This window comes from Elephas maximus, chromosome 1 (assembly GCF_024166365.1).
Source record: "Elephas maximus indicus isolate mEleMax1 chromosome 1, mEleMax1 primary haplotype, whole genome shotgun sequence".
In the NCBI taxonomy this organism is placed as follows: Eukaryota; Metazoa; Chordata; class Mammalia; order Proboscidea; family Elephantidae; genus Elephas; species Elephas maximus.
The window spans coordinates 88,805,599-88,832,931 of NC_064819.1; the positions used below are offsets into that span (position 1 = coordinate 88,805,599).

The window sequence follows — 27,333 nt, forward strand, 5'->3', positions numbered from 1 at the left end:
CTGTCAGTGGCTCCCCCAAATTTGAATGATTCCCATTTTATAGGAAACTATCCAATCTGCTACTCAATTACAGTTCTTATACTTCTCTCAGTGCCTTCCAGTCCTATAAATTTCCATCACATCCTTGCTTCTTCCCCTCCAATAAGCAAAAGCTAATCTACTACATCTGAAAATGAAAGGAACAAAGGCAAAGTTATTTCACAAAAGTATGTCTGCTTTTGTCAGTGTGCCTAAAGGAGATAGGTTAAGTGCTGGACTACTAATCAATCAAAAGGTTGGTTGTTCAAACCCTCCCAGAGGCAACTCGGAATTAAGGCCTGGTTATCTATTTCCAAACAAAGGCTTAGTGAGGGTAACAGGCACCCAGGGACAATCTCTAAGTTGTGCCCTTCCCAATTTCAAGATGAATAGATATTGATAGCTGCAGCACAGCAACAGAATGCCTTTCCCCCTTTTGTCCAGCTGCCTCAGTCAGGCACCTTTCATATTTGTGGCATCTCTGATGCCATTCAACGTCTCATCTGGTGCCCTCTTGGACTTGCACCTGGGGCAAGTGCCCCCTTTGGACTTCCGTTATGCACTGTGGTTCTGCTTCCAAAAGGTCACAGCCTTGAAAGCCCTATGCAGCAGATCCACCCGGCACACACAAGAATGCCATTAGTTGAAATCAACTCAAAGGCAACTAATAACAACAACAACTTTTCAAATAATGGAAGAAACAAAGATTAAAATGTTTTGATGCCTCTCAGTAAACAATCTGAATTTAGTCAATCATTAAACTTTCTTAAAATTAACTTATTTGCAATTTTATTGTGTTTTAACAAACACTATCATTTCAATTCTGTGAGTGAAATGAAAATTAATGTGTTTCTTTAGTAGAAAACAGAAATTTTATTTGCTATAAAAGGCAAAAAAATAAAACATGTTTTTCTAAAGAGAAGAGCTGGAAATTTGTGGGGACTTTGGAGAGAGCAGACATGCAGCAGATAGACTTTTGGAGTGATGGTAGGCAACGTGACAGCCAGAGTCAGATTAATGGACCTAGAAGTGAACGTGATGAAATTCACTTGAGGTAAACACTCCCTAATATCTGAAGAGTGATGTCATTGGAGGCAAATAAAAAAGGGACTTTAGGAAATAGATCACAAGAGAAGATAGGACTTCAAGGGGACTGAAGCCATAAATATCAAGGGGAGGTCAGTACTGGCTGATCTTAGGGAGGAACAAAAGAGCTGATTGGTTTAGAACTTTATTTACCCAGGGATCAGGGATATGATTGAAAAAAAAAAAAATAGTCCCAGATTAACTACAAAATGGAAGCACGATATGTGGTCAAAGAAGTAATAATATGAGAATTTTACTTTGAGAAAATATTAAGGCTTATATTATAGGAATAAACTAAGCTTATCAGCAGATATACCAATAATAAAATATCAAGTAAACCTCAGGCTAATAATATCTGACTAATGTGCCCTCCTTTCCTATACCAGCTAAGGCTTCATTACCCTCCTATGGATGTGGCTCAGAAAGGGATCAGTAAGAGGATACTTCTAGCCCAATTTACATTCTAAGAGGAGGAAAATCTACTACTGCTATTTTAAAGGTTTTTGTTTGTTGGTTTTTTTGTTTCTTTGAAGAACTTGTGGTCTTTAAAGAAATTAATGAGTTCTTTCCTCTTTATTTTCATTATTCTAAAGTCTTCCAGGTGACTTCATGGTAGGTTTAGAGACAGAAGTGTGGTGGAGTAAATAAAACTTACACCTTATTAGAGCTGACTTAGGAAGACGAAATAAAGGTGTATCACAATGTCGATGTTCACAGGCATAGAAAATGGGAGGCCTACAACATGATCTAAATCTCTGAGAGAAAAAAATGTTAATGATGAATTGAATAAAGGAAAAGTGACATTGACTAGATCAGACGAAGAATAGACATGTAGCCTTAATATCTCACACTTTAATGACTGGCATTCTATAAAATCTCTGAGGTTGGGATCATGTAAGACAACTATAAAAACAAAACCAGTTGCCATCAAGCAGATTTCGACTGGTGGGGACTGTATGTGTTACAGAGTAGAACTGTGCTCTGTAGGCTTTTCTTTGCCGTAATCTTTACGGAAGCAGATCTCCAGGACTTTTTTCTACAGAGTCATTCGGTGAGTTCAAAACCACATTTCTGATAGTAGTGGTGCACAAACCATTTGCGCCAACCCAGAATCATGCAAAACAACTATATTCTCCCTCAAGACATTTTGTCTTGCTGAGGAAAACCTGGACTGAGAGATTCTTTTCCTCATTAGAATAAGTGCTCCATATATTATTTTACCTTTTCTTTTAAGTGATGCTAAATCAAACCTCAGTCACTGAATTTCTCCTCCTGGGAGTGACAGACATCCAGGAACTGCAGCCTCTTCTCTTTGTGGTTTTCCTCACCATCTCCTTTCTCAGTATGGCTGGAAATGCAGCTATCCTGATGATTGTCATCTCTGATGCAAGACTTCATTCACCTATATATTTCTTCCTGGGGAACCTCTCTCGTCTAGATATCTGATATTCCATGGTGACACTGCCAAAGGTGCTAGAGAACTTATTCCCTACACACAAAGCAATTTCTTTTGTGGGGTGCATAAGCCAGCTTCATTTCTTTCACTTCCTGGGCAGCACAGAGACCATGTTGTTGGCTGTAGTGGCCTTGGACAGCTTTGTGGCTATCTGCAAACCACTTTGTAACACTGTCATCATGAATCATCAGCTCTGTACCCAGATGGCTAGTACAACCTGGGTCATTGGGTTTTTCCATGCCCTGCTACACTCCATAATGACCTCTCACTTGAACTTCTGTGGTTCCAACCAAATCCATCACTTCTTCTGTGATATTAAACCATTGCTGGAGTTGGGATGCAGAAACATTGAGCTCAACCAGTGGCTGTTCAATACCGTCACGGGGACCATTGCTATGGGCCCCTTCTTTCTCACACTTCTCTCCTATTTCTACATTATCACCTGTCTTGTCTTCAAGACCCGTTCTTGCAGCATGCTTCACAGAGCACTGTCCACCTGTCCCTCCCACTTCATTGTAGTCATTCTTTTCTATGTTCCTGTTGTCTTCATCTATATTCGTCCTGCCTCAGACAGCTCCTTGGACCAGGACCAGGTCATTGCCATCACGTACACTGTGGTCACTCCTGTACTAAATCCACTGATCTACACTTTGAGGAACAAGGAAATCAAGAAGGCATTGATCAGGGCAATCAGAAGGAAGCTATGTCTTGAAAGACCTAGAGAACTCTTCTGAGACATAAATAGGCAATGAGAGGTTGAGATTCGAGTTTATACTACTACTCAATTTTTTTAGAATAACTATAAAAGTGGAAACTGAATAAAAGAGATATAAATGGTAAAGTCCAGTCTAGCAGGTGTTCTTCTTCTTAGGTGCTGTCGAGTCAGTTCCAACTCATTGCGGCCCTACATACAACAGAACAAAGCAGTGATCAGTCCTGCCCCATCCTCACAATTTTTGCTATTCCTGAGCAGGTAGGTGTTGCTGTCGTTAGGTGCCGTTGAGTCAACTCCAACTCATAGTGACCCCATGTGTACGACAGAACGTAACACTGCCCAGTCCTGTGCCATCCTTGCAATTGTTGTTATGCTTGAGCTCATCATTGTAGCCACTGTGTCAATCCACCTCGCTGAGGGTCTTCCTTTTCCCTCTGACCCTGTACTTTGCCAAGTATGATGTCTCTCTCCAGGGACTGATAACATGACCAAAGTATGTAAGACGTAGCCTCACCATCCTTACTTCTAAGGAGATTTCTGATAGTACTTCTTCTAAGACAGATTTGTTCATTCTTTTGGCAGTCCATGGTATATTCAATATTCTTCACTAACACCGCAATTCAAAGGCATCAATTCTTCTTCAGTCTTCCTTATTCATTGTCCAGCTTTCACATGCATATGATGTGATTGAAAATACCATGGCTTGGGTCAGGCACACCTTAGTCTTTAAGGTGATATCTCTGCTCTTCAACACTTTACAGAGGTCCTTTGTAGCAGATTTACCCAGTGCAATACATCATTTGATTTCTGGACTGCTGCTTCCATACCTGTTGATTGTAGATCCAAGTAAAATGAAATCCTTGGCAACTTCAATCTTTTCTCCATTTATCATGAGGTTGCTTATTGGTCCAGTTGTGAGGTGCAATCCACACTGAAGGCTGTGGTCTCTGATCTTCATTAGTAAGTGCTTCAAGTCCTTTTCACTTTCAGCAAGCAAGGTTGTGTCATCTGCATAAAGCGTGTTGTTAATGAGTCATATTACACATTACAAACCTATATTACCCTTGTACTGGGTAATCTACTGGGTTTATCTGTGTGATCCCATTAAGTTAGCACATTTTAATGTGAGCAATAAAATTAGTATACTTTTATATTTTGAAGATTATTTTTAGGGTCATGGTTCCTTAATTGATTAAAAATGCTAATTTACATATGAATTAAGGAGAATTACTAAGAGGTATGTTATGATTTCTTGTTTACCAAGCAGAAGCAAATCAGTAATTAAAGCAAATGATCCCTAATCACTAATTAACAGAAATAAAATAGCCAGTTGTCCTTCTAAAGCAATCTGACATCTCTATCTCCAGAGACACTTTAAAAGTTTACTGGCTGAAAGGCAATACTGAATGTGGCTGAAGTGTGCACAACTTGACCAAGGTAAGTAATGACACTAAAAAGTACAAAAGAAAAGGATATTTTTTGTAAATGCTATAATAATAACCATAAAATACGTGTGTGGTTACATAGGTAGATATGTATGCATATAGATGTAAATTAAGGTACTTGTGTATGTACATGTTCACATAGAGGTGTATCTGTAACCATATGTGTGCTTGTGTGCCTGTGTGTGAGCTATGTATATATTTATATATACAGTAAAGTACATGGGGGCACATTAACATGTAGGTAGGTTCTACTCCACCCATTTGGAAATTGTTTATTAAATTATGATACAGTCAAATATTATTGTTTTGATATTTTTACAATTATAATTGCCCTACTTTGAGCTACTTATTTTTAAAAACAAAATAACCTCCTGCATGCATATAGAATGACTGCTAGGATAATTTAAGGGTTGAATGTGGAGCCATTATTCCCGGTACTTGAGAGTAAAGTATGTGACCCAGCTGGAGCTGGATTCACAAGGACACATCAACTGGGCCCTGTGGTATAAAAACAACAGCTAGGACAACCTTGGAAAACATCTTCTAGGGAACCTTTCACGTAAACAAATCTTAGAGGGGCTCTGGTGGCACAGTAGTTAGCATTTGGCTGCTAAGCCCAGATTACTTGATGGAAACCATGCAGGCAAAAAGGCAATGGGATGACATATATAAAACCTTGAAAGAAAAAAATTGTAAATGAAGAATGATATCTCTGCAAAACTCTCAAATATCATGGTGAAATTAGGACATTTCCAGATAAACAGAAATTAAGGGAATATGTAAAAACCAAATCAAACTTACAAGAATAATTAAAAGGAGTCTTTTGGCTTAAAAAAAAAAAAAATTTTTTTTTTTTTTTTTTTTTTGGCTAGAGAACAAATAACACCAGACAACAAGCTGAATTTAGGACACAAGACTGCACCAGCCAGATACCAAAGTAGGTATTGAACTCTCAAGGGTTAATCAAAACTAAAAGATTTACAACAGGGAACAAGAGAGGTTAATCAGTAAAAAAAAAATTAATGTCAAACAATAAAAGAAGGAACAAAAGGTATAGGTATAGAACTTTCAAATGGACAGAAAGGCAAGGTTTTACCAAGTATAAAAGACTAGTTCAAACTTAGGAAGATAAGGGTAAATTTCAAGGTAACCACAAAGAGAGTTAACACACCCACTCATCAATATAAAGAAGAAAAACATAAAGCATCAGTACAAACAAAATCTACAAAAACAGAACAAAATTTTTAAAAAATCCGCAAATGGGAATTCAGCACAGGAGAGTAAGAGGAACAAAGAAAACATCAGCACCACAAGAAAAAGCACTACAAAACGACAGCAATAAACTCACACCTATCAATAATTACACTGACCAGAATAGATTAAAAAAAAAACAGGGTCCGCCAATATGCTGTCTACAGGAGACACACCTTAGAATCAAAGGCAAAAATTTATTAAAAATCAAAAGATGGAAAGAATATATCAAGCAAGCAACTACCAAAAAAGAGCAGGAATGGCAACAGTAACCTCAGATAAAATAGACTTTTAAAAAAATCCACCATGAAAGACAAAGAAGGACATTATATGATTAAAGGGACAATACATCATGAACACATACCCATAATAAATATCTACGTACCCAAGCACAGGTCTCCAAAATACATAAAACAAACTCTAACAGCACTGAAAAGAAAAATTGACAGTTCCACAATAATAGTAGGAGACTTCAACACATCACTCTTGGTAAAGGACAGAACATCTAGAAAGAAACTCAACAATGATACAGAAGATCTAAAGGCAGCAATCAGCCAACTTCATCTCACAGACAAATATAGAACACTCCACCCAACAGCTGCAAAGTACACATTCTTTTCCAATGCACATGGAACGTTCTCCAGAATAGACCATATCTTAGGCAACAAATCAACCGTCTACAAAATCCAAAACACTGAGATAATACAAAGAATCTTTTCTGATAATAGTGCCATCAAAGTAGAAATTAACCACAGGAAGAACAAGGAAAAAAAATACATGGAAGCTGAATAACATCCTGCTGAAAAAGCACTAGGTGTTAGAGGAAGTCAAAAATGGAATAAAAAAATTCCTAGAATCAAGCGAAAAGGAAAACACATCATACCAAAACCTTTGGAACACAGTGCTCAGAAGTCAATTTATAGCAATAGATGCACACATCAAAAAAGAAGAGGTCAAAATCAAAACGTTAGCTCCATAACTCAAACAAAAAGAAAGAGAACAGCAAAAGAAGTCCACAGCTACCAAAGAAAGGAAATAATAAAGATCAGAGTAGAAATAAATGAAATAGAGAATAGGAAAACAATAGAATCGACAAAACCAGAAGTTGGTTCTTTGAAAGAATCAACAAACCATTGGCCAAACTGACAAAAGAAAAACAGGAGAGAACACAATAACCCAAAGAAGAAATTAAATGTAGGACATTACAACAGACCCAACTGAAATAAAAAAGAATCATAACAGAGTACTGTGAAAAACTATATACTCTAACAAATTTGAAAACGTAGAGGAACTGAACAAATTTATACGAATACGCTACCTACCCAAAATAACACAAAACATGTTGAAAATCTGAACAGAAGCATAGCAAGAGAAGAGATTGGAAAAGTAATTAAAAAAAAAAAAAAAAAAAAAACCTTGCCCAGATATCTTCGCTGGAGAATTCTTCCGAGCATTCAAAGAAGAGCTTACGCCGGTACTACTCAAACTATTTCAGAACATAGAAAAGGGAGGGATACTTCCTAATTCATTCTATGAAGCCAGCTAACCCTGTTTTGCTGGCAAAAACAGCACAAAAAAAGAAAATTACAGATCAATATCACTCATGGATATAGATGGAAAAATTCTCAACAAAATTCTAGCCAATAGATTTCAGCATCAAAAAAATAATATGCCACAATCAAGTGGGATTCATATGAGGTATGCAAGGACACTTCAACTTTAGAAAAACAATCAGCATAATCCACTACATAAACAAAATAAGAATCACATGACCATCTCAATCAACACAGAAAAGTCATTCCACAAAGCCCAACACCCATTCCTGGTAAAAACTCTGCATAAGAGAGGTATAAAAAAATAAAAGATAGATATAGAAGGGAAATTTTCCAACATAATAAAGGGCATCTATATAAAACCAATGGCCAACATGAATCTTAATGGAGACAGGCTGATAATATTCCCACTGAGAACAAGAACAAGACAAGGGTGCCCTTTATCACCACTCCTATTTAACATTGTGCTGGAAGCTCTAGCTGGAGCAATAAGGCAAGAAAAAGAAATAAAGGGCATCCAAATCAGTAATGAAAAAGTTAAACTGTCACTATTTGCAGATGATATGATACCATACATAGAAAACCAAAAAGACTCCATGAAAAAACTACTGGGACTAATAGAAAGATTCAGCAGAGGAACACTATACAAGATAAATATACAAAAATCAGCAGGATTCCTATACACCAATAAAGAGAACAAGGACAAGGAAATCAGGGGAAAAAAATACCATCTATAATAGCCCCTTAAAAAATAAAATACTTAGGAATAAATCTAACCAGAGATATAAAAGACGTATACGAGGAAAACTACAAAACACTACTGTAAGAAGCCAAAAGAGATGTCCATAATTAGAAAAACATATCATGCTCATGGATAGGTGTACTCAACATTGTGGAAATGTCAATTCTACTCAAAACGATCTACAAATACAATGCAATACCAATCCAAATATGAACAGCATTCTTTAAAGAGATGGAAAAACTAAGCATTAATTTTATATGGAACGGTAAGAAGTCCCTAGTAAGTCAAGCACTATTCAAGAAGAATAAAGTAGGAGGGCTTACACTACCTGACCTCAGAACCTACTATACAGCTAGGATAGTAAAAACAGCCTGGTATTGGTACAACAACAGATAGATTGACCAATGGAACAGAATTGAGAGCCTAGATGTAAATCCATGCACCTACAGTGACCTGATCTTCGACAAGGGCCCAAAGTCCACCACATGTGGAAAAGACAAATTTTTTAACAAACAATGCTGGCAAAATTGGATGCCCATCTGCAAAAAAAAAAAAAAAAGACCTATACCTCATAATACCATACATAAAAACTAATTAAAAATTGATCAAAGACCTAAATGTAATACCAAAAACTATAAAGTTCATAGAAGAAAAAATAGGGTCAATACTAGAAGCCCTCATACACGGTAATAACAGGATACAAACTATAACTACTGATGTACAAACTCCAGAAGATAAACAAGATAACTGGGATCTTATAAAAATTAAACACTTATGCTCATCAAAAGACTTCACCAAAAGATTAAAGAGAACCTACAGACTGGGAAAAAAATTTTGGCTGCCACAAATCCGACAAAAGTCTGACCTCTAAAATCTACAGGAAAATCCAACACCTCTACTCAAAAAGAAAAGTAATTCCATTAAAAAATGGGCAGAGGAAATGAACAGACCTTTAACCAAAGAAGACATTCAAGTGGCAAACGGACACATGAGGAAATGTTCACAATCACTAGCCATTAAAGAAATACAAATCAAAACCACAATGAGATACCATCTCACCCAGGCATTACTGGCACAAAAAAAAAAAAAAAAGAAAGTAACAAATGTTGGAGAGGCTGCAGGGAGATTGGAATTCTTATGCACTGCTGGTGGGAATGCAAAATGGTACAGCCATTTTGGAAAATGACATGGCACATTCTTAGATAGCTAGAAATGGAAATACCATATGCTCCAGCCATTCTACTCCTTGGAATACATCCTAGAGAAATAAGAACCATCACACACAAATAGACATATGCACACCCATGTACATGGCAGCATTGTTCACAATAGCAAAAAGATGGAAACAACCTAGATGCCCATCAACAGATGAATGGATAAACAAACTATGTACATACACACAATGGAGTACTACACAACGATAAAGAACAATAATGAATCCGGAAAACATCTCACAACGTGGATGAATCTGGAGTGCGTTATGCTGAGCAAAATAAGTTAATCACAAAAGGGCAATTATTATATTGAGTCAAGTACTATAAACATTCATGAAAAGGTTTATACACTAAAAGAAACAATCTTCGATGGTTACAAGAGAGGAGAGGCATGGGATGGAAAATCGGTGAATAGACTATAGGTAAGTGTTAACTTGGGTGAAGAGTAAGGCAGTACACAATACTGGGGAAGCCAACACAACTTGTCCAAGGCAAGGTCATGGAAGCTCCATAGACACTTCTAAATTCCCTAAGGGAACAAATTATTGGGCTGAGGGCTGTGGGGACCATGTTCTCAGGGAACATCTGGCTCAATTGTCATAAAATAGTTTAAAAGAAAGTGTTCTACATTCTACTTTGGTGAGTAGCATGTGGCGTCTTGAAAGCTTGTGAGCAGCCATCTAAGATACTCCACTGGCCTCACCCTGTATGGAGCAAGGGAGAATGAAGAAAACCAAAAACACGTGGGAAAGATTAGTCCAAATGACTGATGGACCACAAGTACTACAGTCTCCACCAGGCTGAATTCAGTACAACTAGATGGTGCCCAGCTACTACCACCAACTGGTCTGACAGGGATCACAATAGAGGGTCATGGACAGAGCTGGAGATAAATGTAGAACAAAATTCTAACTTAAAAAAAAAATAAACACACCTACCGGTCTGACAGAGACTTGAGAAACCCCAAGAGTATGGCTCCTAGAAATTCTTTTAGCTCAGTAATGAAGTCGCTCCTAAGGTTCGCCCTTCAGCCAAAGATTAGACATGCCCAGAAAAAAAAACAAGACTAAAGGGACACACTGACCCAGGGGCAGGGACTAGAAGGCAGGCAGGAGGGACAGAAAATCCGGTAATGCAGAACCCAAGGTCCAGAAGGGAAGAACGTTGACACATCGTGGAGTTGGTAACCAACGTCAAAAACAACATGTGTAATAATTGTTTAATGAGAAGCTAGTTTGCTCTGCAAACCTTCATCTAAAATAGAATAAAAAATGAAATTGAAGAAGCTTACAGTCTTTTTCATTAAATCATGAGGTAATGGGTTTATTACTGATTACTGTTTTCTACAGACGGATAAATTTACAATGCTCCAGAACAGCTTCTGGTGAAAGAAACAAGTCAATGTTTAGCAGTTTGGGTCAGGCTTTTTTACGGTTAATTTTTGGTTTCCTAGGTAAGAAAAAAACCCTTAAAATCAAAATAAGATGTCTGTTATTAATTTTTCATACACCAAGGGAACCTCCAAGATGAGAAAGTGAATCCACACCTCTATCCAAGGAAATTCACTAAGAAATCTTATTAGGCAGTTGACACTTGTGGTGATAGTAAGGAATTAAAGTAGTAAGATGAAAGAATAGGAAGAATTTTTTTCTTAATGGAACTGAAGTTAAAATTCCCCAAGGTTGCTTCTTCCTACTGCAGGTGTGGAAAAGTATCTTGTTTATTCTTAGAACAAGTCTTCTCATTACTTAAGCAACATGGTCTCTCAGGACTTTTATGCCTAGAGATCTGTGGCTCATAAAAGGGCAGGCAGAATTTCAGGAAGGGAAAAAAGCAGATTTTGAAGATGAAAAGCTTATGCTGCAATTCCAACATGGATTCTCACTTCAGATATTTTTCTATTTGTAATCACTTGAGTCTACACCTGAAAAGCGAAAATTTTTCATACCTATGAATCTGAAAACTCTATCAGGTAAGAGACTGAAATAGGAGACAGGTTGCACAGTTGTCCATATTTTGTGTTAGTGAGTGACCTGTGCTTGCTAGTATTAAAGACAAATGCCCAACATTGAAAGCAGAAAGCCTATTTTATAAATAAATTATGGTTGCGCATTATGAAGGCACTTTACTGCCCACATTTTTGTTGCCATTCATCATTCTCAGTTCAACATGCCTCCAAAGCAAAGTCAGTAATCTCTATATGTTAAAATTTCAGTGAGAGAAATCATTTAGAACAGAGGAGTCTAATTTCTTCCTTCTTTTTTTATATATGTATATATAATACTGCTTTGTGGGCCAGAGAGTCAAAAATGATTTTTGGCCATGTCACCTGTATTTTAAACAGCAATGGTCAAATTTTTTTAAATACACAAAATATACATGGCTCTCGAAAAAAGTTACACTGAATGCTTTGAAGGCAGCCCTTCATGAAGGTGTTCTAGTTAATTTCTCAAAATTGCTCCCACATATTAAAAACCCAGAACCTCATTTGCTCCCTAAAAGTGTTCCCTAATTCATTCACTTTTTCACTCTTGCTCACCTTAGATCACTTTCACCTACAATCAGTGGCCTCTCCAACTTTAAATGAGTCTGGGTACTGGGTTTTATAGGAAACTACCCAATCTGCATCTTCCTTACAGTTCTTACACTTCTCTCAGTGCCTCCCATTCTTATAAATTTCTATCACATCTTTGCTTCATCCCCTCCTCCATTGAGCAAATGCTAATCCACTACATCTGAAAATGAAAGGAACAAAGAGGAAGCTATTTCACAAAAGTATGTCTGCATTTGTCATTGTACCTAAAGGAGACAGTTTAAGAGCTAGGCTACTAACCAAAAGGTTTAAACCCACCCGGAGGCACCTTGGAATTAAGGCCTGGTGATCTACTTCCAAATAGAGGCCTAGAAAGGGTAACAAGGACCCAGGGGCAATCTCTAAGTTGTGCCCTTCCCAATTTCAAGATGAATTGACGTTGATGGCTGTGATGCATCAGCAGAATGCCTTTCCCCTTTTTGTCCAGCTGCCTCAGTCAGGTGCCTTTCATATTTGTGGCACCCCAGATGCCATTGCACGCCTCATCTGGTACCCTCTTGGACTTGCATCTGAGGGCCAATGCCCTGCTTGAACTCCCCTCCCTCACTATGTCTGGGCTTCCGATCTGGAGTAGATCCACTCTGCACAAATAAGGATGCCATTAGTTGGAATCGATGCAAGGCAACTAAAACAAAAACAACTTTTCAAATAATGGAAGAAAAAAATTAAAATGTTTTGATGCCTTTCAGTAAATTGCCTGAGTTCAGTCAAGCATTAAACCTTCTTGAAATTAACTTATTTACAATTTTATCAAGCATTTTAACAGTCACTGAAGAAAACACTATCATTTCCATTCTGTGAGTGAAATGAAAATGTGTTTCTTTAGTAGAAAACAGAATTTTTTTTTTTTTTTGATGGAAACGGCAAAAAAGACAAAACATGCTTTTTGAATGAGAAGAACTGGAAATCTATGGGGACTTTGGAAAGAACCAATATGCAGCCTATAGGCTTTTGGGGTGATGGAAGGCAACTTGACTGCCAGATCAGTGGAGCTAGAAGTGAACATGATGAAATTGACTTGAGGCAGAATATTCCTTAATATCTGAAGAGTGATGTCATTGCAGGCAGGGTAAGAATAGGACTTAAGGAAATAGATCACAAGAGAAGATAGGACTTCAAGGGGACTGAAGCCATAGGTACTTCGAGAACCGGCCAGTGTTGGGTGATCTAAGGGAGGAACTGATGAGCCGATTGGAGGAAGAACTTCATTTACTCAGGGAATCAGGGATATGATAAAGAAAGACAAGTCCCAGAGCAACTAGAAAATGGAAGCACTATACCATTTGTGAAGCCCTGTTAGTACAGTGGTTAAGAGCTCTGGTTAAGAGCTCTGGCTGCTAAACAAAAGGTTGGCAGTTCAAGTCCACCACTTGCTCCTTGGAAACCTTATAAAGCAGTACTACTCTGTCCTATAAGACTGATATTAGTTGAAATCCTTAAGTCCTATTTTCTTCTACCAAGTCAGTGGGTGAGTCCAAACCACCAACATTTCCATTAGTAGTGGAAGACAAACCATTTGCACCACCTGGGATCCTTCCAAACAACCATATTCTTCCTCAAGACATTTTTGTCTTGGAGAGAAAATCCTGGGCTGAGAGGATTCTTTTCCTCATTAGAGATAGTGCTCCATATATTATTTTACCTTTTCTTTTAAGTGATGCTAAATCAAACCTCAGTCACTGAATTTCTCCTCCTGGGAGTGACAGACATCCAAGAACTGCAACCTGTTCTCTTTGTGGTTTTCCTCACCATCTACTTTGGCATTGTGGCTGGGAATGGAGCTATCCTGATGATTGTCATCTCTGATCCAAGACTCCATTCACCCATGTATTTCTTCCTGGGAAACCTCTCGTGTCTAGATATCTCCTACTCCACAGTGACACTGCCAAAGATGCTAGAGAACTTCCTCTCTATACACAAAGCAATTTCTTTTGTGGGATGCATAAGCCAGCTTCATTTCTTTCACTTCCTGGGCAGCACAGAGGCCATGTTGTTGGCTGTGATGGCCTTGGACCGCTTCGTGGCTATCTGCAAACCACTTCGTTACAATGTCATCATGAATCATCAGCGCTGCATCCAGATGGCTAGTACAACCTGGGTCATTGGGTTTTTCCATGCCATGCTGCATTCCATAATGACCTCTCACTTGAACTTCTGTGGCTCCAACCAAATCCATCACTTCTTCTGTGATATTAAGCCTTTGCTGGAGTTGGCATGTGGGAACACTGACCTCAACCAGTGGCTGCTCAATACCGTCACAGGGACCATTGCCATGGGCTCATTTCTTCTCACAATTCTCTCCTATTTCTATATCATCACATGCCTCTTCTTTAAGACCTATTCATGCAGGATGCTTCACAGAGCATTGTCCACCTGTGCCTCCCACTTCATGGTAGTCATTCTTTTCTATGCTCCTGTTGTCTTCACCTATATTCATCCCACCTCAGATAGCTCCATGGATGAGGACAGGGTCATTGCCATCATGTACACTGTGGTCACTCCTGTACTAAATCCATTAATCTATACTTTGAGGAACAAGGAAGTGAAGAAGGCTTTGATCAGGGTGATCAGAAGGAAGCTATGACTTGAAGGATCTAGAGAACTCTTCTGAGGCATAAATAAGCAGGCAATGAGAAAGTTGAGATTTGAATTTGTACTGCTTCTCAAATTGTTTGGAATATGTATGAAACTGAGAACTGAATAAAAGAAATATAAATGGTAAAGTCCAACAATACTATTAGGTAGGTAGTATAAAAGAAACTTAAACAAGTTGGACACTAAACATGCAACCCTCATGCTGAACTGGTTTTTGGGATATCAGCTGATATAATTGATTTATTGTATATTCTGATGTGTTCTGATGTGAAATCAGGTGTAGAAATACGACTATATTACCCAAGTATTGGGTGTATGGACAATATTCAGGTTTGTTTATTTATGTGATCCATTTAGGTTAACACATTTCAATGTGAACAATGAAATTATTACGCTTTTCTATTTTGAGGATTTTAATTTAGGACCATGATTGTTTAATTGTAAACGCAAATGCTAATTCACATATGAGTAAGAATTCTTAAGAGGTATGTCATGATTTCTGATTTGCCAGACAGGAAGGCAAATAAGTAATTAAAACAAATGAACTGTAATCACTAATTAACAGAAATAAAATAACTAATGACTCATCTAAAGAGTTCTGGCACCTCTATCGCCAGAGCGAACTGACCAAGCTATCAATGACTCCTGTGAAATATAGTTAAAAGTGGAGTTAGGTTGAAAGAAAAACTCAAAAATCCCTTACCGTCTCATTAGTGTGTTATTTTCTCCTTAGCACTTGGTGACAGAAAATGATGATTTTCAAAACCCTTCCCATTTTTTTATTTGTTTTTCTATTTCTATCTCCATTTTTGGAAACCCGGGTGGCGTAGTGGTTAAGTGCTACGGCTGCTAACCAAAGGGTCAGCAGTTCGAATCCACCAGGTGCTCCTTGGGGCAGTTCTACTCTGTCCTATAGGGTCGGTATGAGTAGGAATCGACTCGACGGCACGGGGTTTTATCCCCATTTTTGACAGATTCTAATATGATGTAATACAAATAAATATGAATAATGCATCAAATTTTTCATTTGTTTTTCTTTCTTGGAACAAACTTTATCTAAACTGAAAATGTTGAAGTTGTAGTTGCTGAGGTATTTCTTGAGTTAATAGACAAAAGGTAATATGTTCCCCACTTTCTAAGTACCTAGAAGTGCTTGCTGTCCCTGAAAGAATGAGGGGTGCCAGTATTTATAACTATTTAGGTAGACAGACAACACTGCAAAACAATCTTGAACTGCTGAACTGACTATTCACAGTCTCGACATCCACTTTTACAAACCCAAAAAATTTGACTCTGACCTCTGCCCTGTGCTTTTTCTATCTTCAATTCCACCTACTTTGGTCTTTCAATTCTATTTTTGTTGATGAGAAGATGTTTGTGTTGAGAAGGCACTTTCCCCTCTCAACTGTCTCAAAGTAGCGGTAATACATCATTTCTGCTAGCATTTTTCTTGGTGAGAATTTGTCAGATGACATAATCTGCATAGAGACGGGGAACTGAGATTCTCATGGGGGTCTGATTATATATTGCTGCCTAATGAATATATGAACTAGTACCCCAAAGTTTAGTGGCTTAAAGGCTTTTATTTCATTAAATTGCATGATTCTGTGGGCCAAAATTTGGGAAGAGCACAGCCTGGAGGGGTTGACTTTACTTAATCATGTCTGGAGCCTCAGCAGGGATGATTTGAACAGCTGGGTATTGAATAGGTAGGAGGTGACAAAGTCTCTCTTTCCTTCTCTCCAGCTTCTCAATGTGGTTAGCATGTGATTCTTCAGCAGGGAAGTCTCAGAGCAGATTTTTTGAGTGGTGGCTCAGGGGCCAACAGACCAAGGCAAAAGCTTCCAGTTTTCTTAAAGTCTAGGTCCAGAAATGGCATTAACATTACCTGTTCCATAGTCTATTAGTCAAAGTAGTCACTGGCCAATCCAGCTTCAGGGTAAGAGAAAATAGACCCCACTTGACTCCCTGGACGGTGCAAACGGTCAACACTTTCAGCTGCTAACTGAAAGGTTGGAGGTTTGAATCCACTGAGAGGTACCTCAGAAGAAAGGTCTGATGATCTACTTCCAAAAAAATTACCATTGAAAACCCTGTGGAGGACCATTCTACTCTGAAACACATAGGGTCGACATAAGTCAGAGTCAACTCAATGACAGCTGGTTTTTTCTCAACAAGAACAGAATCAAGACTTTATGAATACCCTTAATCCAACACAGTCCCACCCCCTGCTGCAAATAATTTACATTGTCCCCACAAGCAAAGTATGCTTACTTCTCCTCCTAGTAATCCTAAAATTTCATCTCACTATAGCATTGTTGTTGTTGTATAGCATTACCTCAAAGTCTAGGTCTTTTCATCTAAATCAGGTGCAGATGGAGCCTCTTATGTATAGTTCCTGAAGTATGGTTCCTTTAGAACCAAGAACTTTGAACTAAAGGGTCAAATTATCTGTTCATCACATACTAAATGCACAATGGTAAGATAGATATAGGATGACTATGCTAGCCAATCTCATTCCATAAGGGGAAAATGGGCGGCACATAACAGTCACATAGCAATTCTTCTAATTGGGGACTTTTTCAAATTCTGTCCTTTACAGTCAAGACAATGAAGTTGAATTGATGATGCCAATGAAATTCTCTTTAAAACATATTAGGATTTTATAATCTTATTTAAGTTTGCTCAGTTAGATAAGTGACACTTTCACAAATTTCTTTGAGAAAGACCCCACTCTGGCTTGGGCTGTCAAGATACTATGAGCCAATGCGTTTAAATGTCCTAGAAACATTTTTTATCTGTTTGAAAGGGTCTACAAGACATGTCCTTAAGATTCTTAGAGGCCTTCTAGTCTAGCATAGCGTGTTCAGGAGGCCTGCCCTTAATAATTTTATACAAAGCTACCCCTTTATCTTTTTGATGTTTCAACCAGGGATTTGTAACTGAGTATTCAAGCAAAGGATAGATGGAAACCTACATAGAAGTGGAAAACGAATTTATAATTTGAGTGGGATGTTAGTTGAGACGATGTCTAAAGTTTCTTCCAATTCTAAAATTTTACATATTTGTAATAATATATAAATTGTAAACATAAGAAACATGCAATCGAAGTTATCTTGGCTTTGTAGTGTTGCAAAAAATGGACATTAATACTCTCAGCATGAACTTATTTTGCAATGAACATACTGACAAAGGGATATAACTCCTTTTTAATTGGGTGTTCTTGGATCTAAAGAACAAATTACAACAGTTTTCAGCTTTTTTGTCCAATTAACAAAATAAACTAAAATTTCCAGTAACTAGATGTGACCATTAACTCAACTCAACTGAAAAATACATCACAAGAAACTTCAAGTAATTGCAAGTTTTGGTCCTAGGGTATTTACAAGGAGCCCCAAATGCCCAGAGCACACAGGAACTTCTCTGCTTACGTCAGAGGAACAACAAAGCCTAATCTTCAGTGGCCAAAGGAAGATTAATGTGACCTTATTTTTCTTCTCCCCACAGAAAAGATTTTACAGGGAGTGGGTGAAATACAGAGATATGAGCCTCCGCGTAGTGGTAGCTACTCACATTGACAACTGCTCCCTAAGTTTAGGGTGGAAGATCCTGGATGTGCTCTGGTGAGTTTATTTTTGGACTCTAGAAGGGGAGATTATTCTGTACAATAGAATGCCAATGAGTTATAGAGTTTGAGGGGATGTGATAAAGCCAGGCATTGCTATTTAATCCATAAAAGCTGAAATTAAAAAGTTATCAAATGTAAATTGTTTCAATGAAAATTAGGAATCCAAATGAGAAAGCTGTAAACTATTTACTTTACAGGAACCTTGAGTGGAGTGTAACTCTCATCTCCCCAGCAATGCTTTCCTTTGTGTGACTATTGAAGAAGACACTTGGGATGACATAACTTGATATTTCTTGTATTCTTACTATTCATTGACCTTAAGAGTGGTTTATAAGAGATGTGAGTTCCTTCGCATACCAGAGATCACAGATGAATTTCTCAAAAACAGTAGAAAAATGAAAAAAAAAGATAGATCAAAATATTATAATGTCAGAAAAATAACCATACTTTCCCTCTGCACAAAATAAGGATAAAAAAAGACCCCAATGATAAACACTTTCAGAGCATAAGAATTGTAAGAAGCATGTAAGAGCATATTTTCTATCTCAACCAGTTATCTCAACCAGTTATCCAGTGGTCTTCTCTATTTTAGGAAGAAATCCTGATGTAAATAAAACACAAGAAAATCCTGGAAAGAACAAATAGGGTCATTTTGGGGTAAAACAGAAAATATTCCCATATACATTGAATGAAGTCCATTCTGCTGGGTTACATGACAGAAAAATCAGCAACATTCTTCCAGAAACATAGAAATGGAACCTTCCAGAGTCCCTGAAAACACCACCAAGGGAGTTATTGTTGCAGGAGAAACTAAGTCAGTATTCTGACTCAGGGCACCCACACATGTTTCAGAGTAAAACTGCATTACCTAGGATTTTCAATGACTGTGACCTTTCAAATGTAAATCACTTTCTTCCAAAGCACCTCTTGCTGCATTCAAATCTACAAGTTTTGGTTAGATCACTTAATCATTTTGTACCACCCAGGGATTCCTAAATGTGCCATTAGAATCTCTAGAAGCATGAAGTATTCCAGCACTTAAAATTTACACCTCCCAAGAACTCCTAAATGTGTGGTTAGAATCTTTAGAAGCATGAAGTGTCATCCTCAACGTCTGATCAATGTCTACATGGACACACACACACTATAAGATTGAGTCAATTTTCACGTAGGTTTAGACTAGATGTGTGCTGATGACTACCTCTTCTGGTCTAGGTGCCCTCTATCAATCTTGGACTTAAACAATTCATAGTATAATTACATAGCATTTTACAAGGCACAAAAAATCAATCACTTTGAGCTATATAATCTATTGTATGCAGATCTCTGGACTTAGTGCTGTCCAGAGATAATAAACCTTTAAACCATCTAGAAATAATTGCCATATGCTGTATTCCTTTTGACTCTTCATTCTTTATTTATTCATACATATTTGTATACAATGTATGTAGTCTACAGTATTTAATTTAAACCAAAATAGTGTTCAGTATCTTACTTCATAATCATATTTTTCAAAGCCATTTAAATATCAGTAGGTAAACAATTAATTGCATAAAACTTGATTTGAACATTATAAGAGCTGTCCATTTTTTTACTAATGTAATAATTCCAAATAAACATATTTTTTCTTAACACATTTTATTCACATGATTTAATCAAAATATTTAGCATAAGTTTAATTGGTTTAAAGTACAGACTGTTTTAACACTCCTGTTCAATGAGTTGTTGTTTCTAGGAAGTATACATAAATTTGACCTTTCTAGCTTCATGCTTTACATTTTGTCTTGCTTCATACTCAATGGCTCTAAGCATTTTATTTTTGAATCTTTGAAAATTTAATTAGGACAAATACTATCTCATTGTCACTTTAAGCATTATTTAATTCAGTTATGACAAACATTGTTTCATGTGTTTATTGGCCATTTTATTTTCTTTTTAAGAATACACTGAGAAAGGTCTGGCCTGCCACTTTTCTGGTAGAAACTTAGAATTTTTTAGATCAGTTTATATGATATTATATGTTAAGGGTAATGATTTTTGATTATCACAATAGTTGGATAGATACTATCAATACACAATGTTCTCTTAGTTTTATCTATTTTTCCAATAAATGTTCAGAAAAAAATAAGAATTTTTCTCTCAAACATGAAACAAAATTATAAAATGGCAGTAACAGAACCAGTGGGGTGGTGGGATATTTGAATAGACAGAAAGATTAATGGAAAGAATAGGGCTTCAGAAACTACTTAATAAATCCGTATGTCTGTGAACTGAATGAAACTTTTAATGTATATAAAATTTGGTGGTATATATGTCCCAATAGCAAAATTATATGTATTGTCCTTCCCTTTACTTGAAATAGGTGACATGAAAATTTATAATCTACCTTATGCAATCCTCCTTATGACTGAGTCAACATCATTTAAAATTGTTCAGCATAATTATTAGTATTTGAAGCTACTTCACACTTACAGTGATGAACTGGCTATCCTAACTTCATGCCTTAACTTCACTGAATAAGTGGATTCTACCTTTAAATAATATATATTTTTTTTCCTATGGGTGTCCACCTTGTCTTGCAGCCAGCATCACTTTTGGAAATAAAGAATATGGCTAATTTCACTACGATGAGTGGGTTTTTTCTCATGAGTTTCTCTAGCAATCCTGAGATAGAAATCTTAAATGCTTCTTTGTTTTTAGTCTTATACTTGGGGGCTTTAACTGGTAATATTCTCATTATCACTGCAACTTCCGTGGACAATAGTCTCTACTCACCTATGTATTTCTTCCTGAAACATCTCTCCTTTTTGGATCTATGCTATATTTCTGTGACTGTACCAAGGTCCATTTGCAACTCTTTCATGCATAGCGGCAATATTTCCCTCTGGGAGTGCATACTGCAGTGTTTTGCATTCACTGTCTGTGGTTCTTCTGAGATGGCCATGCTCACAGTGATGTCCTATGACCGCTACGTGGCCATCTGCCTTCCACTGCGCTATGAAACCATCATGGATGTCAGCACCTGTGTTCATGGAGTTTTAGCTGTCTGGATAAGTGGAGTCATCTCTGGAGTCATGCATACAGCTGCTACTTTCTCTATTCACTTTTGTGGTGAAAATATCATTCACCAGTTCTTCTGCAATGTCCCCCAGCTCCTGAAACTCTCTTGTTCCAATGACTATGTCAGTGAGCTTGGGGTCACTGGCTTCCTGTCCTTGGTGGCCTTTCTTTGTTTCATCTCTATTGGCCTCTCCTACACACACATGTTCTCTACTGTGCTGAGGATCCCATCTGCTAAAGGCAGAGCCAAAGCTTTCTCTACTTGCCTCCCCCACCTTGGTGTTATCATATTGTTTATCTCTACTGGAGCTTTGGAGTTTCTAAACCCACCTTCTAACTCTCCGACTGCGCTAGACTTTTTCCTCACTGTTTTTTATACTGTTGTGCCCTCAACACTCAATCCAGTGATCTATAGCCTGAGGAATAAAGCCATGAAGGTAGCTTTAAGAAAGGTTTTAAAAGAAAGAACATCCTACCTGTTTTGCTGAAACAAATCTTTTAATTCCTGGTTGGGAGACAAATTCAAAATACATTTGAAAACATAACAAAGCCAATCGAGAAATTAAAGCAATAAAGAACTCATAATAGGGAAAGTTATTATATAAATGAACTGTCATTGAGCAATAAAAACACTGAAACATAGAACATAGAATTACAAGTGAGTTACTCTTGTTAATACAGTAGATTTAAATTTCGTCCCACAAAGCCAGGTGTAGAAAAATGTAAATTTCTTTACTTTTACAGACTCCAATTTAATTTCCCTTCCCTACCCCTTTTTATCAGGGTGACAGAAAACTCAGTCAATTTAAGATTCCTTCCTCATTTTTCCTGAGTTGCACTGCAGTTTGGGGTATTACAGAGTATACAAGCATTGAGGAGTCACCTGGCTCAATGTCCTCTGGGAATTTAGGGGTCTACTAAGATTCTATTAAGGTTTCACTCTGCAAGGGAAACACACTCAGTGCTTCAATCAGACAAAGGTCACCCTTGAAAAGTCTCATTATATCATTTACATTGTTTCCTCGGGGGCAATGAATTACTTTGTCACTTGTATGGATGATTTAACTAATGTAACAATCTGAAAGAGACTCTGAAATATATGCTTTTCAATCATAAAACGAATGAAAGAAAAAATACAAACAACATTTTAAAAAACAATATGCTAGGAAAAAGAAAAAGTGCATTTGAAAAATAAGCAAACCATTATATAAGTATAATGTATAATGATTGAAATTTAAAACTCCACAGATGGATTAAGCAGCAGACAAAATACAAAGCAAACCAGAGTTAGTAAACTGAAAGATAGATCAAAGTTTTTTTCCTGCAGAATGAATAAAAATAAATGAAGTTATTTTAAAAAGCATAAAAAATATATTTCAGTACCAAAATGAAAAAGAGGGTGCAAAATTTATCTAATAATAGTTCCAGGAAGATCTATTGCTCTATTTGTCCATTTTTTAAGGGAATGGGTGACAGACAATATTCAGAGAAATAACTTCAAGACTTTTTACAGAATTAACAAATACACACGTCTTCAGGTTTAAGAAGCACAACAAAAATTGGTCAGTATAAGTAGAATGAATTCACATGTAGTTATATAATACTGAAATTATAGAATAACAGTGACAGAAATTTTTAAAATCTCAACATAGAAAGAGACTTAAAAATAATGTTAGTGTTATATTCTAGAAGCTTTCTTGCTTTACTTTTCACATTTAGCTCTCTAATCCATAGAACATAATTTTTGTGTATGTTGTGAGATAGGTGTCATTGCTCATTTTATTCAAATAGATATCTAATTAAACCAGCATCATTAATTGAGAAACAAAATATTTTCTCCACTAAATTGCAGTGGTATCTTTGTCATAAATCAAGTGACCGTATATGTGTGGGTTTCTCTAACCTGTTCATTTGTTCTGTGTGGTTATGTTCAATTGATCATGTTTATAATAGCAAATTCTATTAATTACTGTAAATTTATAATAATTTAATATCTGGTGGTCTAAACTTCCTAATGCTATTTTTTCAGATTTTTCTGAGCTACTCTAGATCTTTTTCATAGACATATAACTTTTAGTTCATTTTTTCAATTTTCAAAAAACATCTGGCAAGATTTTGATTAGAATTCTATTTAATCAATACAGCAAATATTGAAGAATTGTCTTCTTTTAGAGATTGTGTCTTCCAATTCATGAACAGAGTATTTGTCTGTATTTATCAAGGTCTTTAAAAATCTGCTCAGAAATGATACATACTTTCAGGGTAGTGGTTTTGTACGTGTTTTATTAGGTTTACCTTTATGTATTTGATGTTACTGTTAAGTTTTATTGTGTATTTTTGTGGCTGTATTTAGAAAGGCATTTGATTTTTGTATATTGACCTTATATGCAGTGACCTTGCAAATTTACTCATAAATTCTAATAGATCTTTATAGATTCCCTTGAATTTCTACTACACATCATGTCATCTGTGAATAAAGAGCTTCATTTTTTCCTTTCCAATTAAAAAAAAAAATTTATTTCTTTTTCTTGTTTTTGTGCTGGCTAGGAAATGCAGGCCAATGTTGATCAAATGGTGATAGTGGATATTCTTATTTTGTGCTCACATTACACAGAAACACACTCAATATTTCAAGCAGTTAACTAAGGAGGTTACTAATATTAGGACGTCATCAGTGAGCTCATGGATGTGCCCAAAGGAGAAAAAATTAACTTTAAATATCTGACACAGCCAGAAGAAAGATGCCAAAGCAAGCCGTTCTGCTAGTCAAACATAACCACTTCTCACCTCAGGCCCTTCTCACCACAGGCCTCATCAAATTCCACATTAAGAAATCAGAGACAACCTAGAAAGTGTGAGAAAAGACACATAACTGTGAGGCTGGTAAATATACAAAATGTGGCAATCACCCCTACACTCCCTGAAGACTTCCAGCTTGGAATAGGCCTGAGTTGGGTAAGGAGTGAAGCTTAACTTTGCATGAAGTTCAGTGTTTTTGATTATTTGTATTGAGTATAATTAATTGCTAAATTAATATTAATCTTGTGACTAACAGTAATTCTAGGACTTTTATTAAATATGAGTAAGAAGATAAACTGTAGGTGTTCCAGCAGCATGGAAAATATTAATATCTTTATATGTCCCAGCACATTGCTGAAAACAATATGGAAACCAGCTTCCAATTAGTGGAGGTTAAGATCTCTATGTGACACAACTACAGGCAGACCAGCCAGAAGCTTAACGTGAAGATCAGGGCAGGAGACAGTCAAAGAGAATCCAGCTAAGACCAATTAATCCCTGATGGTCCAAAAGGGCCGTGCCCTCTGAGAGCTAACCAAGAGGGAACTTCTTAGTTACTAGTCCCTGGTTGAACATGGGGAAACCCTGGTGGCATAGTGGTTAAGTGCTATGGCTGCTAACCAAGAGGTCAGCAGTTTGAATCCACCAGGCACTCCTTGGAAACTCTATCGGGCAGTTCTTCTCTCTCCTATAGGGTAGCTATGAGCCGGAATTGACTTGACGGTAGTGGGTTTGGTTGAACATGGAACAAAATCATAAACTCTCTGAACAGTGAAAGTAGTCTCAAGTCTTACATATATTTGACATAAATAAATGAAAATCTTTCTTGTTCAGGGGCTTAAGGACACCTCTTAACCAATCTGTGGTTGACCACTAAACAGTGCTGTCCCCAGAGAGACTCCTAGGAAGCCAAACTTAAAAGGCAAAAAGGAGAGAAAAAAATCACCACAGATATCAGAGGCTTCACACTATGGAATAAGTAGACATCAGTGAACTAGTCCAAACAGGTCACTAAATAAATAATCGAGCAAAATAAAATAACAAAAGCCCAAGGGGTGGAGGAGAATCAGTATCTCAGGTTGCTACAATGTATATTACCTAAAATATCTGGTTTTCAACGAATAAATCTGAGACATGCAAGGATATAGGAAAGTGTGACCTATAAAAGGGAGGCAACAAAAGGGTCTATAACTGAGCTCAGACTTAGCAGACTAAGACTTCAAAGTCTCTATTATGAATATGTTCAAAGAAAACATGTTTAAGCAACTAAAAGGTGGCATGATGACAATCATCTTATAAGCTTGTCATCGTACCAAAAAACCAAACCAAATCTGTAGCTATCAAGTTGATCCAACTCATACTAATCCTACAGGACAGAGTAGAACCGTCCCATAGGGATTCCAAGGCTTTAAATCATTACAAAAGCAGACTGCCACATCTTGCTCCTCCAGGGTGGCTGGTGGGTTCAAATCACCAACATTTCTGCCAAGTGTTTAACCATTGTGCCCCAGGGCTCCTATCAATTGTCATCATACCACCGATCCAGTCTTCAAATATCTTCAAATATGAGTCAAAGTCAATTCGATGGCATACAACAACACAATAACAATATCTTATCAAACAGACAATATCAGAAAGGAAATAGAAATTATATATATATATAAAAAAAACCCAATGGAAATTTTGAAAGAGAAAAGCACAAAAATTGAAATAAGAAATTTACTACAGGGGCACAACAGTAGATTTAAGCTGGTAGAAAAAAATAATTTTAAAAACCAGAAGATTGATACAAATAATGCGATCTCTAGAACAAAGAGGAAAAATAGAATGAAAAAAATTATGGAAGCCTCAGAGAATGGTGAGACACCACTAAGCATGCCTACCTATGCAAAACGGGAGTAAAAAATAAGAGAGAAAGAGAAAGAAAAAAGTATTCAAATAAGTTACGGCTTCAAACTTCCCAAATGTGATGGAAACATTAGTCTACACATCCAAGAAGCTCAGTGTGCTCCAAGTAGAATGAATACATAGAGATCCATACCTAGACATATCACTGTGGAACAGTTTAAAGACAAAGACAAAGGAAAAATCTTGACTGTAGCAAGAGAAAAATCACTCATCATATACAAGGGAAAATAAAATTAAGAGCTGAATTCTTATCAGAAGCAATGAAGGCCAGAAGGCAGTAGGATGACAAATTCAAAGTAATACAGGAAAAATCTACCAAGAAAGAATCTCATATGCATCAAAACTATCTTTCAAAAATGAAGGTGAAATGAAAAAAATTATCAGATAAGAAAAACAGGTAATTTTTTGCTAGTAGACCCACCTACCAGATATACTGAAAAAAGTTATTTGGGCTGAAAGCTAATAACACCAGGTAGTAATTTGAATCTCAGTATATGTCAGTAAATGTAATTACGTAGGTAATTATAAACGACAGTGAAATAGAATATTTCTTCTTCTCTTAACTGATTTAAAGAGTAATGCATAAAAGTATGTATTAATTGTAGTGGTGGGCCTATAATGTATAAAAATGTAGCATATTTGACAATTATATCACAAACAATGTAAGTGAGAAGAAAGCTGTAAAGAAGTAAGGAAATGGCACCAAATGGTAGCACAAATCCCCAGGAAGAAATAAAAGAATCAGAAATGGAAATAAGAAAGTTATTATAAAAAACTCTCAAGATAGATAATTGTTCTCCTTTCCTTTCTCAGCTACTTTGAAAGACAAAAAAAGGTTATATAAAGTAATAATTACCACAAGGTACTGTTGGATTTGTAACACACATAGATCAATATGTGTAACAATAACAGTGAAAATTGGGGGTAAGAGAGTAGACGTATAGGGACTAAGTTTCTGTATCTCATAGTAACTAAGTGAGCATCTATCCTAGGTACATTCTCATAAATTAACATGTGCATTTTAAGTCCTAAAGCAACCATTAACAAATACCTGAGAAGTATACTTTAAAATCATTAAAAGGATTAAAATGTAAAGGAGCAACAGAAGAACAACAAAAAAAACAAGACATATAGAAAAAAATTTTTTTCTTCTTGCAGAGTTTTATTATCATCCCATTCATAATGGATTCCAAACTTGCATGACTCTTTCAAAATAAGTATCTTATTGATTATCTTGGAAACAAGCAATCACTTGGCATCCTGAGGCTTG

The 27,333-nt window shown here is 36.7% G+C and overlaps 2 protein-coding genes and 1 pseudogene across 2 annotated transcripts; all 3 read left to right on the top strand.

The window, feature by feature from the left end:
- The first annotated feature begins 2,340 nt into the window (after positions 1-2,340).
- On the top strand, positions 2,341-3,294 carry LOC126065917 (olfactory receptor 12D2-like; annotated as a pseudogene).
- A 10,436-nt stretch (positions 3,295-13,730) lies between these two features.
- Positions 13,731-14,657, top strand: LOC126076854 (olfactory receptor 12D2-like). The gene has a single exon (XM_049885544.1). The coding sequence runs from the start codon at positions 13,731-13,733 to the stop codon at positions 14,655-14,657; it is 927 nt and encodes a 308-aa protein (XP_049741501.1).
- Positions 14,658-20,905: 6,248 nt separating this feature from the next.
- On the top strand, positions 20,906-21,844 carry LOC126065974 (olfactory receptor 14J1-like). Its single transcript, XM_049866708.1, has one exon. It carries the CDS (start codon positions 20,906-20,908, stop codon positions 21,842-21,844), a length of 939 nt encoding a protein of 312 aa, XP_049722665.1.
- Positions 21,845-27,333: the final 5,489 nt, after the last annotated feature.